At 41.6% G+C, this 19,665-nt stretch overlaps 1 protein-coding gene across 1 annotated transcript in view; it reads right to left on the bottom strand.

The window, feature by feature from the left end:
- Nucleotides 1–19,665, bottom strand: part of PIK3R1 (phosphoinositide-3-kinase regulatory subunit 1) — a 93,220-nt gene that overhangs the window by 26,412 nt on the left and 47,143 nt on the right. Inside the window, exons 3-4 of the mRNA XM_070476777.1 lie at nt 2,941–3,033; nt 2,427–2,501 (exon numbers count right to left, since the gene is read on the bottom strand). Of these exons, the coding sequence (XP_070332878.1) occupies nt 2,427–2,501; nt 2,941–3,033 (168 nt within the window). The remainder of the gene's footprint in view (nt 1–2,426; nt 2,502–2,940; nt 3,034–19,665) is intronic.

Raw genomic sequence — 19,665 nt, 5'->3', positions numbered from 1 at the left:
AAATTTTTTCATTTATTAAATATCACGTGGGTATTCTTTACATAACTGTACATCTGAAAATGCTTCTTCTAAAGCTAGATTTTACTTCTTTTGGTTCAAGCACCCAAATTCAGTTAAAACAGTGCAAGGCAAAAAAATTATCAGTAAAAAGAAAAGAATTGGGAGGGAATAAAGCCTTTGACTGTGTGGATCACAATAAACTGGAAAATTCTTAAAGAGATGGGAATACCAGACCATCTGACCTGTCTCTTGAGGAACCTGTATGCAGGTCAGGAAGCAACAGTTAGAACTGGACATGGAATAACAGACTGGTTCCAAATAGGAAAAGGAGTATCTCAAGGCTGTATATTGTCACCCTGCTTATTTAACTTCTATTCAGAGTACATCATGAGAAACGCTGGGCTGGATGAAGCACAAGCTGGAATCAAGATTGCCGGGAGAAATATCAATAACCTCAGATATGCAGATGACACCACCCTTATGGCAGAAAGTGAAGAGGAACTAAAAAGCCTCTTGATGAAAGTGAAAGAGGAGAGTGAAAAAGTTGGCTTAAAGCTCAACATTCAGAAAACTAAGATCATGGCATCTGGTCCCATCACTTCATGGCAAATAGATGGGGAAACAGTGGCAACAGTGTCAGACTTTATTTTTTAGGGCTCCAAAATCACTGCAGATGGTGACTGCAGCCATGGAATTAAAAGAGTAATCCTTGGAAGCAAAGTTATGACCAACCTAGACAGCATATTAAAAAGCAGAGACATTACTTTGCCAACAAAGGTCCGTCTAGTCAAGGCTATGGTTTTTCCAGTGGTCATGTATGGATGTGAGAGTTGGATGGTGAAGAAAGCTGAGCACCAAAAAATTGATGCTTTTGAACTGTGGTGTTGGAGAAGACACTTGAGAGTCCCTTGGACTGCAAGGAGATCCAACCAGTCCATCCTAGAGGAGATCAGTCCTGGGTGTTCATTGGAAGGACTGATGCTGAAGCTGAAACTCCAATACTTTGGCCACCTGATGCAAAGAACTGACTCGTTGGAAAAGACCCTAGGATTGAGGGCAGGAGGAGAAGGGGACGACAGATGAGATGGCTGGATGGCATCACCGACTCGATGGACATGGGTTTGGGTAGACTCCGGGGGTTAGGGATGAACAGAGAGGCCTGGCGTGCTGTGATTCATGAGGTCGCAAAGAGTCGGACACGACTAAGCAACTGAACTGAAGTGAAAGGGTCTAAGAGATTCCAGAAGCTGATGTAGAAGATGACTTGCTGGAATGATGGCAAGTAAATTTATATTTTTATAGTTGTATTCTGTATGGCAAAGAGGGAAGGAACTAATAGTTAAGGTACCATTTGGTTAAATTAATGGATGCCATTTAACCAATGGTGTGCTAAGAGTTGACTTGAATTGGCTCACAATTCTTCCCAAGTGGTAACACATTGGTAACATGAAATTAATCACATAGGAATATTTACACTACAGAAATGGGGAAATGCTACAAACCAGGGCTTCCCCCCACTTCTCCAAGAATTGGTTTACCAGCACACTACTAAATATAATAATATCATGATGTTGAAAGCGTTAGTCACTCAATTGTGTCCAACTCTTTGTGGCCTCATGGACTATACTGTCTGTGGAATTCTCCAGGCAAGAATACTGGAGTGGGTTGCCATTTCCTTCTCCAGGAGATCTTCCCAACTCAGGGATCAAACCTGGGTCTCCCACATTGCAGGCAGATTCTTTACAGTGTGGTTATGTGGCTCAGCTTGTAAAGAATCCTCCTGCAATGCGGGAGACCCGGGTTCAATCCCTGGATTGGGAAGATCCCCTGGAGAAGGGAAAGGCTACCCACTTCAGCATTCTGGCCTGGAGAATTCCATGAACTGTATAGTCAGTCCACGGGGTCACAAAGAGTCGGACATGACTGAGTGACTTTCACTTTCACTTTACTTGATAAAATATGACATGAAAAAGACAAGCAAGCAAGAAAGGAATGAAGACAGAAAGAAAAGAAGGGAAAAGATCAGAAGAGACCTTTGCTAAATGACAGGTTTATAAGTACGTTTTCAACTAGTCCAGATGTATTAGATGTAGCCAATGGCAAGGTCGGAGAAAGATGACAGATGAGCAGAATCAGAGAAATCCCAAGATGTTTCTCTACTGTGCAATCTGCAGGCCCAAGAGGCTCATGGTTGTGATGCCAGCCAATGTACCTGCAGGCAGACAGGCAGAGACACCCTGCCTAGGAGACAAACATCAAAGGCCTGCCCTCTTATAAGAAGAGCACACATGGAAGTGTGCGTGATTTCCGAGCTCCCTCCAAACCAAGAACGCTGCGCGTTTAAGCTCGTGTTTTGTGCTTTAACCTGAAACACAAAGGTAAGAACCGTCTTTCCCTCTGTGTATTTCCAGGTCTCTGATACTCACCACAGTCGAGAAGCTGTCGTAACTCAGCCGGGCTGCTGGAGCTCTGTGTTCTGTATAGAGTTGAACATTCCAGACCTAGGGCACAAAACAGACTGAGTATGCAAAACACAGCTCTCTGGGGAACCTGCAAGCCTGCAGCCAGAGAGACATTCCAGTTTTCATCCAGTGTCTATTCTAGATGTGTACCAAGCATTCTTGGAAGTCAACTCCCACTATTCATCTTATTTGGCATATCAATAATTTTGGCAAAATCATCTGGCCACTGAGGAACAAGTTAATTCCATTTATTAAAACAGGGAGAATTTAAAAGTTTCCATATAGTAACTACGCATCAGTATGGAGTGAGAAGTCAGAGCAAGACTATCTCCCCAGGTCACTGCCACAAACAGCTTATGTATCCAGCACAGGTGGCAGGAAGTGGATTCAATGAACATCCACGCAACAGATATAAATGGTAACACCCACAAGATCAGGCCATAACCCGTGAGCTGATGTCCCTGACCAGTTGGATTACCTTTCTTTTCAATGGCTTCCACGAGCTTGATAAGAAGCGGTGGAGCGACGTCAGGGGGTGCGAACTGCTCGGCAAGGTCCGGGAGAGTGGAAGCTGCAAGCACAAACAATCCTGCGGTTACGTTTGATCGAGGGTAATCCAGTGCAGTCAAGAGCAGTGAAAACGATCCCAACACGAGGTCACAGACTGCAATCACGACAGCAGCAAGCTCAGGCCAGGACGAAAGAGAGAGCCTGCTCGGGGCCCTGTGTCTATTAGAAGGCTCCTCTCAGGCCACCACGCTCCAGCGCTGCCTCTTCCCACGAGTGACCTGCCTGGGGGACACACCTGCTGCTCCTCTCCTAGGACACAATCAGAAGGCTCCCCAGAAGCCCAGATCCCCTGCCTCAGCGGCTTCTCGGGTCTCTGCCTCAGGTCCATCCTTCTCAGCGCAGACCTTGCTCCGGCGTGCCCCACTGGCCCGAGGCATGGGCTGGGGCAGAGGGGAGCGGGCTCAGGATGGAAGGGAGCCTGGCCGTGCAAGGTTCCAGCGGCACGGGGCCAAGCCAGGCGTGGACCAGCTCTTCACATGCCACCACACTCTCGGGCAGAACTCGGAACTCAAGAAATCTGAATTCAAATGCAGCTTCCCGGTCATCGTGAAGAAATAACTGTCAACGTAGGAGGCTGGAACCGCTTTTATCAAACCGTCTGTCAATGTGATTTTTAATTTTCAAATATTCAGATGCAAGTCGCTTGGGCCTCCTTTGTGTTTTGGCCCAAGCTCCACAAATGCCAAGGTGGGTTTAATATCAAACACGAAGCAGGTACAAATGATCACTGGCCACCCAACACTCCAGTCCCCATGGACCTGCTATTGAAATGCCTTTATTGGCTTACACATGTTTTGGTCAGTCAACAGCTTAACACATGTGATACTTTCACAAAAGTACTCTTTCCACGCTTTTATTTACATGTTTTACCAAATGATGACAAAAGAAAAAAAATCTAATTGGGTGACACACATAATGTCCTTCAACATTTGATAACTGTATTTTTCACTCCAAAAAATATATATAAATACCTTTCTCATAAAATACCAGAAGAGGGAGCTAAATATACGCGCCTCAAATTTCTCAAAATGCAAAATATAGGTAAATGACAGTCTTTATGAAAATACCTACCTGGGCAGTCTATTTATCAGCCACCCATAAATCACTTTTAGACACTTAAGGTTCATGGCTGTATATGTACTATCACATAGTTTATATAATCTGACTAAATATTGACAATTTTGTTTCAATGAGATTTCAGTGGTGTGACTTTTTAAGCCATATATCATGTTAAGCAAATTTCTAATGCAGCCCATCTTTCTAATAGTGAGTTAGCACAGAGAAACAACAGATTCACAAGACAATAGTCAAGTAATATTATGTTAAACTTTGACTTCAGAAAATTAAGTATTGTTGATGTGATATTGGAAACCCAGAGCCTGTAGTATAAGACCCTTCTCTTCCCTGAGACAGTAACGTAGTTTTGCCACCTAACTCTGTTAGCCATACCAACTACCAAGGATAAAAAGAAAAGAGCTATGTTATGGAAGAGACTCCTATAGCAGCACTCTCCAGAAGAACTTGCTGTGATGAGGGAAATGATCTATTAGCTGTGCTACCCAGCAAGTGCTCTGAGCACGTGGAATGTAACTGCTGCAATGGAAGAAGAGAGTTTTTAATGTCTATTGATTTAAAATGAAATAGCTGTAAACAACTACTGACCACAGTCCTGAAGAGCAGAGTCCCATAGCCTGAACAAGGGCAAGTTTCGTCAAAAGCACATGAAAGATTTCTGAGTTGACTTCATACTACAAAAACCCCACTATAGGGCCAGCCCTGAGCACCCAGCATTGGTACATGGGACTCGACAACGTCTGAAGACAGGGCACACAAGGTTTATCACTGAGCTTCCTGGGCCACTTTGTCCTACTGCAACGGCACTTGAACATACTTTGCACTTCACAAAAGCAAGGCAGGCATGCTACTAACTTGCCAGACAGTCACGATGCAGAGCTGAGTGGGAACTTCGTCTCACCTGTGTTTCTGCCACCAACCTGAGCCTATGGATCACCTGGAGAACTCGTCATGCAGACAGACTGCTGGTACAACTACAAACCTCCAGAATCAGAATATCCAAGAATGGAGCTAGTCATCTGTTTTGGGTTAGTAATAAGTTTTAGGACATGCTATTATGAGAAGCAAATCCATGCAAGTGACTGCTACCCATTGCCTGAAAAAAAATCCAGCAATGACATTGCCCAAATCTGTTAAAATATGAGTATACCTGAAAAGTCCTTAAAATAGAAGTATCTTGGGGTGGGGGGAGGGACACATTAGGAGATTTGGATTAACATATACACACTACTATATATAAAATAGATAATCAACAAGGACCTACTGTATAGCACAGGGAACTCAGTATTTTGCAATAACCTGTACAGAGGAAAATCTGAAGACTATATACATGTATATATGAAACTGAATTGCTTGCTATGCCACACACTTGAAGTTAACATGATACTGTAAATCAACTATTCTTTAGTAAAAAATGCAAATATCTTGAAAGTTTCTTTTTAACTAAAGTAGTCTTTTAGTTAAAAGCACTGTAAATAAAAAAAGAAATACCATAAAAGAGCACAGCTTCTCATTTCCTCTGATAAACTATGAACTATTTCCTTTTGCCTTAGATTATCAGCTCACAAAACTATCCTCCCCTACAGATGCCTTCCACACTGAGCAAAATGAAATTTCCTATCAGCACATGTAACAGGAGAAGAACACAAAGGTAGAGATCAGATGTAGAGAAATGTTATTAATTAGGACTGACTGTAGCATTTCTTAACCTTCTCAAACTTACAGATCTCAGCATATACCAAAGTGCAAAAAGCTAAAGATTAAATAGTAAACACATGAACCCACATATCTGCACAACATTCATCCAACTAACATGTCTAGTTCCTCTTTCTCTTCCCTCATAAATTACAGAAGCATTTTTTTAATTAAAAAAAAAAGTTAAAGTTGGCAACCAAAGATGGAATTGCTTAATAAAAGTTTATCTTCTCCCAGAATCTTATCAACATGATCATTTCTGCAAGCAAATATGAAAGTTAAATTAAGTGATAATTAAAGATTTCACCTAACTGTGATTGAAATGTGGACACAACAGTTGTTATATTACTGGACTGGCAAATACTACATATAAAATTGTTTCTACCACTCTTATTTCTTCACTTTAGTTTGACGGAGGGGAAAAAAAAATCTTTTCTAAGTCCTTTCAATGTTTCTTTGGCAAAACATGGTAGTTTGCTTTCCATATCCTGAGATGCAAAGTATCATTTGTTTCACGCATACAAGTGTAACGTGAAGTTTCTAAAAAGCACTGTGATGGCTTTCTCAAACAACACCTTTCTCAAAGTACACCCCAGAATATTTTAAAAAGAAAAATACTAGACGTATGCAGTAGGAAGTACAGGTATTCCTTTGTAACACACTGAGTGAATTTATCACTGATTTTTTTTTAATATTGAAGAAAGCTTATTACTCAAATGTATTAATCATTACAACTGATTAAAGTTTTGCAATGGGAGTTTTAAAAAGTAAATTTTACAAAGACACAAGGTTTTTTAAAAATAACAATGCAAGGATTTCCTATTCTATAGTACAATATCTATGATTCAGTCCATTTCCTTTTAAAATATTTAAACATAGGGGATGTGGAAGCTTTACCCAAGAAACTTCTGAAGTTCACCTTTTCTACTTTGAGTAATAGGCTCAATTAACAGTGAAAGTCTAAAAAGCATTTTAAAGCAAAATATTAATTATTTCAACAATCCTAAAATCAACTATTCCTTTATTAAATACTCAAGGTCAATATTTATACTTCTGTTAGATCCCATTTTAAAGAATTTCAGCAGGAAATGACAACTGCTAGGAAGTACCAAATTTGGCAAATCGTTCTTTGAAAAGTCCTTGATAACGTACATCATACAGGTCAATAAACTAAAACATAATGGAACTCACAGACACACACACAATATAGAGGTCATATATGGTGACCATTAAACAAAACACAAATTAGCAGAGCGTAATCCTTATCAAGTTTACATATAAATTCTTATTTGATTTCACCTTACAGACAGATTTGTATACCTGAATGAGGAATGTTTTCTGGTTTTGAATCCTGCTGTAATCAGTGTACACGTGTGGAGAGCCAAGTATATTCTTAAAGCTGGGTGAATTTTAGATTCCTCCACTGTAAGCCAACACCAGTTTTTCACTTAGCTGAATCACTTTTCATCAAAAGAAATCAGTATTACTTAGAGAGAAAGAAGACAAGAAAGAACAGCAGAAGGCTCTAAAAGTGATGGTAAAGCCACGATGTGTCTTGTTTCAGAAAAAAAAAAAAAAGGAGGAATCAGCGTTTTACAGGAACACCAATGAACTATTCATACTGTTTAAGAGCCCACTCATTGGAAAAGTCCCTGATGCTGGGAAAGACTGAAGGCAGGAAAAGGGGGCAACAAATGGATGAGATGGTTGGATGGCATCACCAACTCAATGGACACGAGTTTGAGCAACCTCCAGGAGATAGTGAAGGACAGGGAGGCCTGGCATGCTGCAGTTCCAAGGGATCGCAGAGTCAGATGCTACTGAGCGACTGAACAACAACAAACTAATGAACTAGGTGTCTCGGGCTGTAGAAAAGCATTCTTGAGGACACATCAGTCAGTTAGTTCAGCCACTCAAGTCATGTCCGACTCTTTGCAACCCCATGGACTCCAGCACACCAGGCTTCCCTGTCCATCACCAACTCCCAGGGCCTGTTCAAACTCAACAGATGCCGCATTTTCCACTAGTTTTATTTCCCTCCCTTTGCCCTGGTGACAACCAATCGCATGGAACAGGAGAGAGCCTTCCCTCCCAACGGAGGCCCTTCCCAAATCACCAACATGGACAGGCCTGAACAGTCCTTGGGCGCCAGTGGTGTGTGGGAGACAGTGGCATTCCTCACGTTCAGCAGTGCCAACGCCGCTGCCGAGTGCAAGATGAAACCAGCACGCAGCTGCACCTTTTGGAGGCCTTCTCCATAAAAAAAGATACTTTAGAATTAGGGCCTGGCAGGGACGGATGGAAAATTTAAGCTGAAATTCTGGGACTCCAGAAATGGCCCAAGCCAAGTATTTCATTAGTGATGGAAGCAGCTTGGAAGTACATAAAAAGCTGCCACTTACCTTTTAAAATGTAGTACAAATAAACAGAAAAGAAAGTATATGCAAAGTGTGGATCACTATTAAATCAAGATGCTTACCTATTAACTGTTGCTCAATCAAAACTTTTTTCCACCTGAAACAATCTCTCTCATTCTTTCAAATGAAAAATGGACATTCTGGTAGGCTAAAATTTAACAAATCCTAAAAATACTTTTCTTAAATAAATCTTATAAGCACATCCATACTTTATGCTTATAATGGTTAGTACTCTAACTTCTCAAGTTCTATGGGCAAAGCCGTAACAAATGCTGGCTAAGACAATGCAGAAAAAAGCTAAACAAAACAAACAAACCCCACCAAAATGAGTTCCTTAACTTTGGAACTGTTTAATCAGCAGTAGAGAAATGACTAAAAGCACAACTTTAAAGCCAAAGAGACCTGGGTTTTAATCTTGGTTTTGCCACTTACTGAGTATAATCTTGGGTATGTTAATTAACTTGAACCCCAGTTTCTTCACCTGTAAAATGGGAACAATTTAAAGTGTATCAAGGATTAAATGAATAATTTATAAACAAACATGGGTAAGCACAGTGCCTAGAACGTAGCAAACGAAAGCTAATGGGTAGCTATTATTAGTTTTGAATCATCTATTTAATCTTTTCTATTATTATTCATAGATTTTTAAAATACCCAAAAGCAATGGTAAGTTTTAACACCAGAAATTATTAATTAAGAGAGAATTCTCAAGTTTTTCTTTAAGGTGACAAACAGGAAACATTTAATTAGAGTAAATATCTGCATTTTGCCTTTCTGTATGTAAAAAAACACTCAGTATCTTTTCAGAAATCATACCTAAATTATCGCATGATTTTCACTACAGTGCACTTTTCCCCTATAAGGACAATCTATTTGAGTTACTGTGTTTCAGTTTTCTGAATGTAAAGGAAAAACATAGTTGGAAGGATACTGAACTTGGTGAAAACTAGGATTTTTCTTTTGGAGTAGGAGGAAGAAAAAAAATATGAGCAACTGAAAAATGGGAGTAGAAAGTAAATGTCAAAATCTTCAGCCATAACTGCACTATTTTTAGGCGTAACTAGTTGGAGGGAATTAAAGAGTTGTCAACAGATTTAAACAAGAAGTTTGCAAATCTTTTCAGATCCCCTAAACTAATTAGTCTTTAATACTTTTAAATTTTATCTTCTCCCATGTATCTCTTCTGCTCCACAGTGGAAAAAAGGGATCTGAGATCCTCTGCCCATCTAATTTATTTCTAGACAAGAGACTAGTCCAGGAAACAAACAGCAGGCAAAGACTTTATTAAACATAAGCAGACATTACAGTTTCACTTCTGATGGCCTTGGCTGAAGTCTTGGCATTGAGATAATTGAAATGCAAGATTACACTTAATCTTTGACAGGCTAGCCTAATTAATTGTGATTCTTATCACCTAAATTGGAGTCTGATTTAAAGATTACTGTTTATATATAGCATATAGCAAATTAAGATGCTGGGCGAGAGATAAATGGGGAAGAGAAAAAGACTTCCCCCTCTCCCCACGCGGAAAATAATTTGTAGTTGAGTCCCTAGGATCTGGGAGCCTAATGGTTTATAAGGAATGTTGGGATCCTTTGGTTGATTGGCTTAGAAAGACTTCATACAAAGCGTGCTGAGAGGTCCCAAAAGGGAAGGAAAGAGGAAGAATCGTGTGACTCAAACCCAACGGGCACTTGACCATTTACTGAGTGAATGACCATTACTGAACATCGCTCAGGAATCACCGCCACACTAAGCATCTTACAGACAGGCGTTCACTTCTTTTTCATAGCAGTTCCTTATCACCCTCAATTTAAAGGAGGAGACTGAGAGAAATGAAGTCATTCAATCACAAACCTCCTGAATAGTGTCCCTGAGTTCAGCTTGAACCTGTTTCTTTCCATCAGAATCTTATTTCTTCTTTTCAAAGACAGAAGCCTGTGATAAGGTTCCCCAAATTGCCCACCAAGGCTCCCGAGTTTCAGGGTAACTGCAACAAGGGATTCATGTGACACACAGTGGATGCTCCCCAAGTGGGCAGCTATAGTATTGATACTTTCTGGTGTCTTCAAATAAAATGACTCTAATAATACCAGTTTTTGCACACCCCACCAAACAAAGGATGTTTAAGCTACCACGCGATTGCACTCATCTCACACGCTAACAGAGTAATGCTCAAAATTTTCCAAGCCAGGCTTCAACAGTACAATAACCGTGAACTTACAGATGTTCAAATTGGATTTAGAAAAGGCAGAAGAACCAGAGATCAAATTGCCAACACCCGTTGGATCATCAAAAGAGCAAGGAGTTCCAGAAAAACATCTACTTCTGATTTTTTGATTACGCCAAAGACTTTGACTGTGTGGATCACCACAAACTGTGGAAAATTCTTCAAGAGATGGGAATACCAGACCACCTTACCTGCCTTCTGAGAAATCTGTATGCAGGTCAACAAACAACAGTTAGAACTGGATATGGAACAACAGACTGGTTCCAAATTGGGAAAGGAGTATGTCAAGGCTCCATATTGTCACCCTGTTTATCTAACTTATATGCAGAGTACATCATGTGAAATACTGGGCTGGATGAAGCACAAGCTGGAATCATGATTGCTGGGAGAAATATCAATAACCTCAGATATGCAGATGACACCACCCTTATGGCAGAATGTGAAGAAGAACTAAAGAGCCTCTTGATAAAAGTGAGAGGAGAGCAAAAAACTTGGCTTAAAACTCAACATTCAGAAAATTAAGATCATGGCATCAGGTCCCATCACTTCATGGCAAATAGATGGGGAAACAATGGAAAGGGTGAGAGACTTTCCTGGGGCTCCGAAATCACTGCAGATGGTGACTGCAGCCATGAAATGAAAAGACGCTTGCTCCTTGGAAGATAAGCTATGACCAACCTAGATAGCATGTTAAAAAGCAGAGACATTACCACTACACAACAAAGGTCTTTGTAGTCAAAGCTATGATTTGTCCAGTGGTCATGTATGGATGTGACAGTTGGACTATAAAGATAGCTGAGCGCCGATGAAGAATTGATGCTTTTGAACTGTGGTGTTGGAGAATCCCATGAGAATCCCATGGACTGCAAGGAGATTGAACCAGTCAATCAATCCATAAAGGAATCAGTCCTGAATGTTCACTGGAATGTTCACTTTGGTCACCTGACGCAAAGAACTGACTCATTAGAGAAGACCCTGTTGCTGGGTAAGATTGAAGGCAGGGGCAGAAGGGGACAACAGAGGAGGAGATGGTTGGATGGCATCACCGGCTCCAAGGACAACGGTTTGAGAAAGCTCCAGGAGCTGGTGATGGACAGGAAGGCCTGGCGTGCTGCAGTCCACGGGGTCGCAAAGAGTTGGAGATGACTGAGTGACTGAATGGAACTGACCAAATAAATAAGTCAGTACACTGCCCCTCATGAGAAAATACCCTAAACTTCAGATCCTGACGGTCCTAAAAAGAAAACAATGGGAGCCCCGTTAATAACATGGGGGGGGGGTTCCAGGTGAGTCACGCCGTCTCTCAGGAGCAGGGTGGACCACGGAGGCACACCCTTCTCTCCCACTTTCATCTGATAATAGATTTCACAGTCAAGTGCAGAGAAAGTTAGAAATGCTTAATGTAGGCTCTTTGAATGAAACTTGAGAAGCCCCAACCTCATAAGAATTGAAGGATCCTCTTATCAGGAGAGGGCCAAGGTAAACAAGAAACCGAGCAGAAAGATACTACTGGGGAAACCGGAGGCCAGAATGAAGCATCTCACTGGAGGTTGGAACCTTATAACTAACAGTGTAGACGCAGGACATTACCCGCCCAAGGAGGGCGTGCAGAGGGGGCTCCTGCCAAAGAGGCAAAGCTGTCCAGCGAGGCCGTTGTAAGAAAGCCTGGATGGAAATCAGAGAAAAGAACCACTAGATTCACTCCAGGAACTAAAGACAGCAGGGCTTTTTCTCTGACAATTTTGCATATGCCATTAAGAACTGTACAGTAAATGTGGATATAAATATATATCCTCATCCTAGATTTTATTAACATTTTACTATATTTATTACATATCTTTCCACCTGCCTATTTTACTTTTTTGAATGAATCTCAAAATAAGTTGCAGAAATCAGTTGCCATAGACTAAACCACATCCCTCCAAATTAATATATTGAAGCCTTACTCCCAGCGTGATATTTGGAGATGCAACCTTTGGGAGGTAATTAAACTGAGACAAAATCATAAGGGTGGGGGCATCACAATGGGATTAGCGCCCTTGTAAGAAGAGATACCAGAGAGCCCCAATATGTGCTAAAGTCACTCCAGTCATGGCCAACTCTTTGCGACCCCATAGACTGTAGCCCTCCAGGCTCCTCTCTCCGTGGGATTCTCCAGGCAAGAATACCAGAGCAGGTGGCCATTTCCTTCTCCAGGGGATCTTTCTGACCCAGGGATCGAACTCACGTCTCTTATGTCTCCTGCATTGGCAGGTGGGTTCTTTACCACTAGTGCCCGCCCTAATATGTGAGAACACAAAACAAGCTACTGTACATAGTACAGGAAAGGGCCCCCACCAAAACTCAACCACACTGGCACCTGGATCTCAGACTTTCAGCCACATGACCTGAACTGAGAAACTACTTTTTTTGTTGCTATTTAAGCCACTTTGATATGGTATTTTGTCATGACAAACTGAGCTACCTAACACGTCAACACACTATACCCAAAGAGAGGAAACAAGCTATAAATCTAGGGGGAAAAATAAATAAATGCCAAATACCAATTTTATAGGTATTTAGTAAATGTCCTCTGTGTCAGATAGAATATTCCCCAGGGCAGCCATTTGGGGCAGTGCTTCCTGAACTTTAATGTATATTAATAACCTAATTCGGTAGATCAGGGTGAGGTTTGGGATTTTGCATTTCCAGCAAGCTCCCAAGTGATGCCCAGCTGCTAGTCCTCAGAGCACTCTGAATAGCAAGGATTGGGCCCACCAACTGGAGAGAGAAAATCCAGATCACTGTGGGAGACAAACTCCCAACAATTAACCTTCACACGCTGATAACTTGTCGCTTAGATTGCCCTGGGCTTCACAGGCTGACCTTACACCAGATCCCACAGCCCAAAATTCAAAATGTGTCACGCAGGTGATGGGTCTGGCTCTTGATTCTAACTAGATCTGTTATCGTATCCGAGTAGATATCAAAGGAGAGAGATGAGCATTCTTCTTCTCTTCCAAGGCTAAGGATCACCCACAGAATGGAGACCAAGGTGTGGTCTTATTACTGTTGCTCTGTGCCTTTGTGTACCATTGTGTGGGAAGAGATCACTTGGGTCACAACATGCCCAAGGTCCCACAGAAGTTCAGGCCAAGGGCTAGAACCCAGTTCTGATGCCCACACAAGAGCTTTTTCTGCCTTGCCACATTCAGGGGACTCAGCTTGTTAAAGTGCAGGGTGGGTGGGAGGGAGAAGGGTCAGGAAACATTAGAAAAGCTGGCCTGACAAGTTACTACCAGTACAGCCAGTAGTTCCTACGCAATGAACTAGTGTTGGAAACTGCTCAGCACTAGATGTGCTTCACCTCATTTAGTCCACAGAACTTTGTGTGGTATTATGATTGTCCCCATTTTACAGAGGAGGAAACTGAGGCCAAGTTCAGCACGCTGGCCATAAAACCACTCCATGACCCTCATTTCCTCCTTACGCAGACACGCTGCATATGCCCTTCTGGAGGCTACGAGTCATGAGAAGTGGGTGGAAAATCCTTGCAGGAAGCCAATGGTAAATACAGGAGACACCCACAGCTACACCCCTTACTGATAAGAGGTGCAATTGTTCAACCTGAGCTTGGACTAGAGGGCCAGCTTCTCACCATCACCTCAGCTTTATCAGGACTGAACCCTCGCCAGTCTACTCAGCCAGGCTAAATATTTTCAGGACAGCATTTATTAAATGTTTTCTCATAAGGCTAAACTAAGCACATTCTTCCCCAAGGATGTAATGGGTTTTATTTAGCTAAATATAGCTGACTAACTTATCACTTTTTGCAAGGTACAGATGGACTTATTTTGGTTAATCATCAGATGGGGAAAGGGCCCAGCAAATAATTTACTAAAAGAAAAAAAAAATTAAAGACTTACATAGTAACTTATATTTCAAACAGTCCAAAATGAAGTATTAATGTGATATGCCTGCTTAATAAGGATATGAAGGGAGTTAAAATGCTCATGATCAAAGAGGCAGAGAAAAGGAAAAAGATGATGTGTCCACAGGATTAGAAAGAAAAAGGTGAAAAAGACAAGGGACCTGAAAGCAACTGAATACAAATACCCTGTCAGCTAAAAAGAGAAAACTAAGGAAGGAAGAGATAACTTAATCACACTTTTTGATTAAATGTCTTTTTTTTTTTTTAAATCACAGAAAACTGAGCAATTCATATATACAATAAAGGATAGCAACTATGAGATATAAGCAAACACAACCATTAACAACTGCGTGAGGAATCAAGAGTTTTTAAAAAATAGAGCGATACTTTTACTACCTCAGACAAATGTGAGTAATTCTGGTGGGTTAATAAATTCTCCATTTTCACAATGTACAACAATCATTTGTGAAATGAACACAAGGCTATTCACCCCGCAGCTAAAGAAGTCCATGGACTTGTTCTGGATATAATTTTCTTTTTAAGGATAATAATTTTAGATGGGTCAGTATTGGCAGCAGTTGGATCCTATCATTAAATTCTCAAAAAAGCACAGGGTAATAAATAGTACTATGCTACAGGGACTTAACTGTGCCAGACCAATCTACCATTTTCTTTCCCCCTAAACTGTGACTAAAAACAAACAAACAAACAAAAAGCAGAAAAACGAGAAACAGAAAAACCAACTGTGATATACAGGAGGTCCTACAGATAGAACAGAAGCAAAATATAAAATAAATTAATTACAGAAAGAAATCTGACTATGTTCCCAAAAAGATGACCAGAAGTGAGCTAAAAAATATAGATTTTTTTAGGTATAATTTTAGTAATTGCTTAAAAGTGAGCAAGGGCAATGTGGTTTTGTCAAATATTATAATACAATACGTGGTCAAAGAAAAGGAGTGAAGTAAAAAGTTGAGCTTAACCCAGATACAGAAGTATTCAATCAGTCATTTCCATCAACATATTAGATTCTTAACAGAAAATACACTGGAAACAATTTGTAGATATCACTGTGTTTAAGCATCCCAGTGACAGTGAGATTGGTCAGAAAAACACTGGTTTCCTACAACTGAAACACCTGTGACGCTGTTCATGGAAAAGGACCCAGTGGCCTCTTTCTTAACCACCAGGACAACCTGTGCTCCACTGTGTTACACCGTTCTGTCTTCAGTTGAAAGGGAAGTGATAGGGCCTGAACCACAGGAGCCAGTTTTGTACACTTTGTTCCATTAGATTAGGCCTCAGTAACTTTATGAATTACGAGCTGTCAACTGCTTTTTCATCTGCTATAGAATATGCTTCTTAGAAATTGTGGCTATAAATAAGTCAACAGATGTTTTTTGCTGACCTCAACAGGAGCTTTTCAAAGGGGCTAAACCTAAGCGAATTAATCCAAAAGGCTGTAGAAGGTTTCCCCCTGTTGGTCACTTTTTGCATTAGTCTTTTTAAAGACTAAATGCTTTCATTTCAGCCCGTAAAATACTTTCTGGGTATTACTTGAATGTAATCTATTAAAGAAACTGAAAATTAGGGTCTGAAAATACACTGCCAGGCTTTCTGTGACTTCTGTTAAAAAAAAACCAACACACTATTAAAATGCCATACCTATGCAAGATTGTTACTGTATCAGATGAAAAACAACCGAGAAGCCACTGTGTCATAGTAGGGGGAAAAAAGACAAAGGCAAGGACGTGAGTTCTAGATCTGTCAATATCACATTGGGAACTTTGGGAAAGACATTTAATACCTCTGGGTCTTCACTTCTGTATCAATGAAGTGCTAAGGATTAGGTAAGGTCTAAAATAACTAGTAGTCCTTAAAATTTGAAGATAAAAGTCAAGGAGATCATATGCCCAACATAAAAAACTAAATTGCATTTAATCATAAATTACTGTAAAAATAACCCTATATTCCAGCTAGCCACCATGTTGTTGCAAATCTGACAAAAATCACAGGTACCTGGGAGACGGCTGGTGCTGGCCCCAAGCAAAAACTTACTTCAAATAACCGGGTGGGGGTAAACTAAATAAAGTAAGTAGGAAAATGGCAACATTTAGTTGTATTTCATTCTTACACTTTAACCCATCATTTCTAACAGAAGAGGGGAAACTTTTTTGAAACTGTTTTTAAGTGAGATATAAACTTCCACTTTTCCAGAATGAATAGTAAATTCAAAAAGAACTAAAATCTCTCTCCCATTTCTATAAGTGAATCTAATGGAAGACTACTAACTACATGTTCTTAAGTATACTCCAAAGTCACTGCTGCTCCAAGTCAGGGAATGTAACACTAACTGGTTTCTATTCGGCAGTCTCCAACCTTTCTGGCACCAGAGACTGATTTTGTGGAAGACAATTTTTCCATGGACAGGCAGTGGGGGTGTTTGGGATGATTCAAGCACATTTTAATTCTGTTGTTATCACATCAGCTCCACCTCAGATCATCAGGCATCAGATTACAGAGGTTGCGGACCCCTGCTATATGCCACGATTTAAGGGGGCAGCGGTGGGGAGGAAAGATCGTGAAATTAAGAGTGAGGGTCAGGCCAGGTGAGGAAGGAGGGGAGGAGTGAGCAGTCGCTGGCTTAGACTGTTCTAGTCATGTAGGTCACTTCCTAGTCCTGGTAACAGCCTTGCAAAGCCCATCCGTCTCACTGCGTACGTGGGAAAGACACAGGTTAGATGGTTACAACAAGATCAACTGACTCATGTTTGGCAGAGCAGACACTACAACCCATGTCTGTCTGAATCCAAGGGCCCTGCTCATTCTCCTTCACCTGCGATTTTCCTCCAGGGAGTTTTCTCCTGTTCACCCTCTTCTGGGGTCTCCCTGGTTGCTCAGCCGGTAACAAATTTGCCTACAGTGCAGGAGACCCAGGTTCGATCCCTGGGTCTGGAAGATCCCCTGGTGAAGGAAGTGGCAACCCACTCCAGTATTCTTGCCTGGAAAAATCCCACAGACACAGGAGCCTGGCAGGCTGCTGACCATGGGGTTGCAAAGAGTCGGACACAACTGAGTAAGTATGCGTGAGCACGCGCGCACGCACGCGCACACACACACACACACACACACACACCCTCTTCTGAGTTTCTGAATTAAGTTGCTTGTAAACCAAGTTCCTTCCAACATCTTGAGATTTCTGAGCAAAGCACACTGGGCGCCAGTAAATGGGAGTCCATGCAAAATCAGCTTGCGATCTCTGCTGTGCAGTCAGTGAGTACAAATGTCAGTGATGAAACCGGCAGAGGGACAGAATGAGATGCTCAGAGGAAACTGCTCTGTTCCCTAAACCCCAGATCTTTGTGAGTTTACCCAGTCCCCTCTGGACTTGGGATGCGCCATTCTATCATTTGAAAAATGATACATTTTCAAAAATGTGGCAGTAGGAATAACCCTAAATTACACAAGATCAGGGAAAAAAAAAATTTAAGATTGCTTAGTAGCTGAGGCTCTCATTACCATGATCGTAATAACAACAATGGGTAACATTTATGATGTGCCAGATACTGTGCTATTTTACTGAAATTATCTGATTATGAGGAATGTTCTATCAGTATTCTCATTTTACACAGAAGAAAACTGAGGCTCAGAGAGGTTAAGAGCTTTGCTCAGGTTCACACAGCCCAGTCAGAGCCAGGACTTAATTGAGAAGGGTTATCTGGTTTGGAGAACCAACCAGCACCTCCCTTGCAAAGGTTCTTCTGTACTATCATTCCCCAAGAGGACACAGGGCGCATGGTTTCCTTAAAGACTGCACCTTTTCTTGTCTGCTCTGGGAACTGGTAGAGCCAAGAGTCAGAACCACAAAGGAAAACAACAAAAGAAACACACAAAGCTGTCCGGAGCGCTCCCAAGGACAGACCAGGAAAGCCGAGAGCTCAGGAACAGCACCCCCTGGCTGGCCCACGGCCCTGGTTCACCATGTGCCTTGAACTCTGTGAGTCTATGGGATGCTGCGCGTATGTGCTCTGAGTCGCAAAGGAGAGAAAGCCCCTCCAGGCATTGGGACCACCGGTCCTCTCCGCTGCTGAAAATCACGGTATGAGACAGGCTATTTCCAAGGTCCTGTCTGTGAGTAGGTGACGATTCATTTTGGGAAAAAAAGACACAGATATGCATACATGAAATGGAATCCAACAGAATATGCAAAACAGTCACTGAGTTTCTAGAAACTCAGAGAAAGGAGAGGCTCTCAGTGCCTTTAATGTGCTTCAGCTCCTCAGTCATGTCTGACTCTTTGTGACCCCAGAAACTGCAGCCCACCCAACTCCTCTGTCCACGGAATTTTTTAGGCAAGAAGACTGGAGTGGGTTGCCATTTCCTACTCCATGTACCTTTAATGGTGAGGTCCAAATGGAAGCCATGTCAGTTAAAATTTTCTACTAGCCATGTTACCAGCAAAAAGAAACAGGTCAAAGTTTAATATTCTATTTAGTACTATATATCCAAAATATTAGTATTTCAACATATGATGGAGATGAAAGTTATTAATGAGCTATGTGACAGTTTTCGTTTCTCTTTGCACACTCACAGCCACACTTCCATGGCTCAGGGTGACTGAAAGACGTGGCTGGTGGACCCTGTACGGGGAAGCGCAGCCCAACAAAGGGGAGCTTTCGGCTTGTCCTCATGTGAGTTTGGTAATCTGCAAAAGATGTGAGCTGTGGGATCAAAACTAAAAACAGAAAAAAAGAAATATACTCCTTAGATCCCCAAAGATCAAATAAGAGTTCCGAGTTTTCTACTCTTCTTTACTCATTACTGTGTATAATGAATACAACCAGCTTTAACACTACTGTGAAGGCATTGAGTCCAGGTTGACTGGGAGGCTGGGGCACCTGCAGAGTTCATTATACGCTAAGAACCTTCTGGAATATGAGGCAGCAGATGCCTGGGGTCCGTCACAGTGCTTGGCCTGGGGTCAGGACACGAAGCCAGACCTGGAAGTCGGTTCTTCAGAAATGCCCATGATTAGTGAAATTGCTTCATCTGGTGGCTCTCCATCTGCTACTGGCTACCCTTAGAATTTGCATTCTGCGTGTCTGGGTGCCTCCTGTTAGAAACAGGTGGCTGACTGCAGCTGACAGAAGCTTCCATTATCTGGGAAAGGCTGCTACAGTCCAGCTATTAAGTCAGAAAATCTGAGGTCTGGTTAGGTTCACATCTTGACAGTGTGAGCTGCAATAATTTCATTTATAAAATTAGGGTTCGTTAACATGTCTGATATTTGCTGCAGGATAAATAAAC

The sequence above is a fragment of the Odocoileus virginianus genome, chromosome 14 (genome assembly GCF_023699985.2).
Source record: "Odocoileus virginianus isolate 20LAN1187 ecotype Illinois chromosome 14, Ovbor_1.2, whole genome shotgun sequence".
NCBI classification, from domain to species: Eukaryota; Metazoa; Chordata; class Mammalia; order Artiodactyla; family Cervidae; genus Odocoileus; species Odocoileus virginianus.
This window is presented reverse-complemented; position numbering and strand designations above follow the sequence as displayed.